We start from the raw sequence: 6,081 nt of genomic DNA, 5'->3' as shown, positions 1-6,081 counted from the left end.
TACCCTACCCTCTAGTCTACCCTCTACCCTCCACCCTCTAGTCTACCCTCTACCCTCTAGGCTACCCTCTAGTCTACCCTCTACCCTCTAGTCTACCCTCTACCCTCTAGTCTACCCTCTACCCTCTAGTCTACCCTCTACCCTCTAGTCTACCCTCTACCCTCTAGTCTACCCTCCACCCTCTAGTCTACCCTCTACCCTCCACCCTCTAGTCTACCCTCTACCCTCTAGTCTACCCTCTACCCTCCACCCTCTAGTCTACCCTCTACCCTCTAGTCTACCCTCCAGTCTACCCTCTACCCTCTAGTCTACCCTCTACCCTCCACCCTCTAGTCTACCCTCTTACCCTCTAGTCTACCCTCTACCCTCTAGTCTACCCTCCACCCTCTAGTCTACCCTCCACCCTCTAGACTACCCTCTACCCTCTAGTCTACCCTCTACCCTCCACCCTCTAGTCTACCCTCTACCCTCTAGTCTACCCTCTACCCTCTAGTCTACCCTCTACCCTCTAGTCTACCCTCTACCCTCCACCCTCTAGTCTACCCTCCACCCTCTAGTCTACCCTCTACCCTCTAGTCTACCCTCCACCCTCTAGTCTACCCTCTACCCTCCACCCTCTAGTCTACCCTCTACCCTCCACCCTCTAGTCTACCCTCTACCCTCTAGTCTACCCTCTACCCTCTAGTCTACCCTCTACCCTCCACCCTCTAGTCTACCCTCCACCCTCTAGTCTACCCTCTACCCACCGCCCTCTAGTTTACCCTCTACCCTCTACCCTCCACCCTCTAATCTACCCTCTACCCACCACCCTCTAGTCTACCCTCTACCCTCCACCCTCTAGTCTACCCTCTCTACCCTCTAGTCTACCCTCCACCCTCCTACCCTCTAGCCCTCTAGTTTACCCTCTACCCTCTACCCTCCACCCTCTAATCTACCCTCTACCCTCTAGTCTACCCTCTCTACCCTCTCTACCCTCTACCCTCTAGGCTACCCTCTACCCTCTAGTCTACCCTCTACCCTCTAGGCTACCCTCTACCCTCTAGTCTACCCTCTAGTCTACCCTCTACCCTCTAGTCTACCCTCTACCCTCTAGTCTACCCTCTACCCTCTAGTCTACCCTCCACCCTCTAGTCTACCCTCTACCCTCCACCCTCTAGTCTACCCTCTACCCTCTAGTCTACCCTCTACCCTCCACCCTCTAGTCTACCCTCTACCCTCTAGTCTACCCTCCAGTCTACCCTCTACCCTCTAGTCTACCCTCTACCCTCCACCCTCTAGTCTACCCTCTACCCTCTAGTCTACCCTCTACCCTCTAGTCTACCCTCCACCCTCTAGTCTACCCTCTACCCTCCACCCTCTAGTCTACCCTCCACCCTCTAGTCTACCCTCTACCCTCCACCCTCTAGTCTACCCTCCACCCTCTAGTCTACCCTCTACCCTCCACCCTCTAGTCTACCCTCTACCCTCCACCCTCTAGTCTACCCTCTACCCTCTAGTCTACCTAGTCTCTCCACCCTCTAGTCTACCCTCTACCCTCCACCCTCTAGTCTACCCTCCTCCACCCTCTAGTCTACCCTCTACCCTCTAGTCTACCCTCTACCCTCCACCCTCTAGTCTACCCTCTAGTCTACCCTCTACCCTCCACCCTCTAGTCTACCCTCCACCCTCTAGTCTACCCTCTACCCTCCACCCTCTAGTCTACCCTCCACCCTCTAGTCTACCCTCCACCCTCTAGTCTACCCTCTACCCACCTCCCTTGAAACTAACAGAAACAAGGTTGAGACAAGATTACTTTAGTATTTTTTACTCACCTTGATTAAGAATTCAAGGTCCTCCACTTGGAAAGCAATGTCTTTGACCCCATCCCCGTGCTTCATCAAGTGTTCCCCCATTCCTGAGAGAAAAGAAAACTTTTGAAACAACAAACTTATATGACTGACGGTTGATCCTTCATACCAGGTCTATTTCAGAAATGTAGCGATTTAAAGATGTTGACTAGGAGAAGAAGAAACCTGCCTTCATTTCCTGGATTCAGAGCAGATTCGAAGACAAATAATATCTGGGGGGGAGGAATAAAGAACAACGAGGTCGATACTTCATCTGATGAAGGTATTAAAGTCAGTCAAAGGTGGAGTTTTAAAAGCTCGAGACCACAATCACGGGCCAGTTTCTCCCAGACACGGCCTTGCCTAGTCTTGGGACTAGGAAGACTTTAATGTGGGTCAGAGAAAGGCGGTTCTACGTTTGCAGAAGTGGGAACACTACCTTATCCTGTTTAATGACATGGGACACCACCTCTCGGCTGCCGGTCTCCAGACCCTTGTAGGCCACTGGCTCAAAGCCCATCTTGTCACAGTAGAACACAGCCGCCTGCATAGAGAATTCATAAGGATTTCATAACACATTAATAACCCATACTGAACATATTAATATCCCATACATAACACATTAATAACCCATATATAACATATTAATATCCCATACATAACCCATACATAACCCATACGTAACACATTAATATCCCATACATAACACATTAATAACCCATATATAACATATTAATATCCCATACATAACCCATACATAACACATTAATAACCCATATATAACATATTAATATCCCATACATAACCCATATATAACATATTAATATCCCATACATAACCCATACATAACACATTAATATCCCATACATAACCCATACATAACACATTAATATCCCATACATAACCCATACATAACCCATACATAACACATTAATATCCCATACATAACCCATACATAACACATTAATAACCCATACTGAATACATTAATAACCCATACTGAACATATTAATATCCCATACATAACACATTAACAACCCATACTGAACATATTAACAACCCATTCATAACCCATACATAATCCATTAATAATCCATTCATAACCCATTCATAACCCATACATAACACATTCATAACCCATTCATAACCCATTCATAACCCATATATAACACATTAATAACCCATACATAACATATTAATAACCCATACTGAATACATTAATATCCCATACATAACACATTAATAACCCATATATAACATATTAATATCCCATACATAACACATTCATATCCCATACATAACACATTAATAACCCATACATAACATATTAATAACCCATACATAACCCATACATAACACATTCATAACCCATTCATAACCCATTCATAACCCATTCATAACCCATTCATAACCCATTCATAATCCATTCATAACCCATTCATAACCCATACACAACACATTCATAACCCATTCATAACCCATTCATAACACATTCATAACCCATTCATAACCCATACATAACCCATTCATAACCCATTCATAACCCATTCATAACCCATTCATAACCCATACATAACACATTCATAACCCATACATAACCCATACATAACCCATTCATAACCCATTCATAATCCATTCATAACACATTCATAACCCATTCATAACCCATTAATAACCCATTCATAACCCATTCATAACATATTAACAACCCATTCATAACCCATACATAACACATTCATAACCCATACATAACACATTCATAAACAGAACATATGTGTTATTAAAGTTCTTATGTAGGTACCCATCAAATTAAGTTTTACGAACATTTGGAACATTGATTTACACAAGATGTCGACACGGGTGTTTCACTGTGTGTGTGTGTGTGTGTGTGTGTGTGTGTGTGTGTGTGTGTGTGTGATTGCTCAACCCTGTACGTAGCATGTGACTCATATGCTTTCATGGTGCGGTTGAATGAACTTTTAGGTGAACTTTTAGGCCTTTTGAAGTTGCTAACTTTTTGTTTACCCAGTTGTTGACCCACCTGTTGCCTCTGGTTCCGCAAAGATTAAGTCAGCTATTACAGAAATGATATACCTCTAACTGTGTCATAGTTTTCAACAGGGCTGGGGTCAATTCTAATTGAAGTCAGTCAATTCAGGGGAAAAAAACGGAAATTCCAATTCAATAATTGGGGGAAAAAAAGGCCATTATTTTAAATATATTCTCTAAAACTGAAAAGGAGAAGCTGGGTTTTTAAATGTATTAATCCATTTTTTGAATTTTAAATTAAAATAACTCCCTGTATTGACTGATTTAATTATAAATGTGGGTCATTTATAATTAAATCAGTCAATACTGGCTTTCACTATCGTCCATTTGTCAGTTTAATATATATAAAGCTATAAAGTTCAGGAACATTTTTGGTGCTTTTTCAGAAAGATAGATAAACATGTCTCCAGTTCTGGACCTCAGTTTGTTTCACAGAGAGGAAGCCCAATGTCAACTAGCAGAAGAGCAATGACCTGAGCTAGCCTCCCTTTAGAAAGCAAAGTCCATTCGGGACAACGTGTTATCCTGCTGCGCATGTTGTCCAGCTCTCATCGAGTGCTACCGTGTCACTCATTGCGAGGCTGAGAATGTGATGTAAACCAATAATAAGTTGTCATGCCACGTCAAAGAAATTCATACAGCATAATGTGGATGTGATCGGATATGATGGATAACTTGTCTCCATTTATCTTCAGTCTATTTTTTTAGGGGAGGACTTTAAAGACTCACCTGTTTGGCATTGCCCACCCAAAAGGTCACGTGGTGGAACTTTACAAATTTTCCCTTCTCGGGCTAAATGGGGAAAAGGGGAATGAAAAATTAATAATAATACTATATAAATAATAATAATACTATATAAAAATAATAATAATACTATATAAAAATAATAATACTATATAAAATAATAATAATACTATATAAAAATTATAATAATACTATATAAAAATTATAATAATACTATATAAAAATTATAATAATACTATATAAATAAATAATAATACTATATAAAATAATAATAATACTATATAAAATAATAATAATACTATATAAAATTATAATAATACTATATAAAATAATAATAATACTATATAAAATAATAATAATACTATATCAAAATAATAATAATACTATATAAAAATTATAATAATACTATATAAAATAATAATAATACTATATCAAAATTATAATAATACTATATCAAAATTATAATAATACTGTATCAAAAAAAATTGTATGTTCACAAACTCCCCTCTCCATATGGATGGTTAGTCTGCTTGCTTGTCATTTGTCATTAAGACAGAAGTCGTAACCCAAGGAACCAGAGCACGTGAACATTTCTCCTCTTCATCATCATCATCATCATCTCAAACATCCACCACTGAAGTGTTACGTGGAAATAATGACGATGGACTTACCTTCTCCCCTTTATCTGTGTAGGTAGTCTGCAGAGAAATATGAAAATCTAATCATCTTCGATGCGCGTAAAACATGTTTCCCCCCCCCTAATATCAGAAACCTTCGATTGTGTTAATCCTTACAGTTTATTTATTTATTTCACCTTTATTTAACCAGGTAGGCAAGTTGAGAACAAGTTCTCATTTATTTGTGGGCCTGTTACATGTGAGGTGTACAACAGCATCCCCAACTGCTGCGACAGTTAAAGTATATCATTCCAAATCAGAGTTCACACAATACAATACAATACACATATGAATTAATAAATCCATGTACATTTATGACACAACACGTCTGGAACCAAAATGATACTACCGACTGCTGCTGGGTAATTTACTACCTGAACAATTCTGTCAATTATTACACCGTTTAACAGTTGTAAAATGACCCCATCTTCTCTGAAAAAACCCCCCATGTACAACCATCACGGGAGGCAGCAGACTTACTCACCATGCTATGGTTCTGTCCGGACAGAGATGACTGATCAAGAGGAGAGAAGAGAGAAGTTTACGGGCTAGAGGGGCTGGCTTTACCCCACAGGCCTTAAGTAGTGGCCAGAGGACCCGTGGTGATTGGTCTTTTGGGGTCAACACCACCCTGGGGTCCGCCTCCAACCCGCTTTGCCTCCCTCACCTGACAAGCACAAGGATCCAGAGGCCCCTGGCGCTGGCTGTCCCAATCGTCCAGTGTTTGCCAGGTGTTGTCATCGTGTCTCCAGTACAATATCGAGCTCCTTCTACAAGCCTCCTCTG

General features: G+C 41.0%; 1 protein-coding gene across 1 annotated transcript in view; it reads right to left on the bottom strand.

Annotated features, from left to right (window-relative positions):
- Positions 1–5,881, bottom strand: part of LOC139417952 (4-hydroxyphenylpyruvate dioxygenase a) — a 19,793-nt gene extending 13,912 nt beyond the window's left edge. The window contains exons 1-6 of the mRNA XM_071166974.1: positions 5,780–5,881; positions 5,290–5,316; positions 4,604–4,666; positions 2,266–2,370; positions 2,017–2,059; positions 1,812–1,894 (exon numbers count right to left, since the gene is read on the bottom strand). Of these exons, the coding sequence (XP_071023075.1) occupies positions 1,812–1,894; positions 2,017–2,059; positions 2,266–2,370; positions 4,604–4,666; positions 5,290–5,316; positions 5,780–5,782 (324 nt within the window). The 5' untranslated portion in view covers positions 5,783–5,881. The remainder of the gene's footprint in view (positions 1–1,811; positions 1,895–2,016; positions 2,060–2,265; positions 2,371–4,603; positions 4,667–5,289; positions 5,317–5,779) is intronic.
- Between the last annotated feature and the right edge of the window lie 200 nt (positions 5,882–6,081).

Source organism: Oncorhynchus clarkii, chromosome 10 (genome assembly GCF_045791955.1).
Source record: "Oncorhynchus clarkii lewisi isolate Uvic-CL-2024 chromosome 10, UVic_Ocla_1.0, whole genome shotgun sequence".
Taxonomy (NCBI): domain Eukaryota; kingdom Metazoa; phylum Chordata; class Actinopteri; order Salmoniformes; family Salmonidae; genus Oncorhynchus; species Oncorhynchus clarkii.
This window is presented reverse-complemented; position numbering and strand designations above follow the sequence as displayed.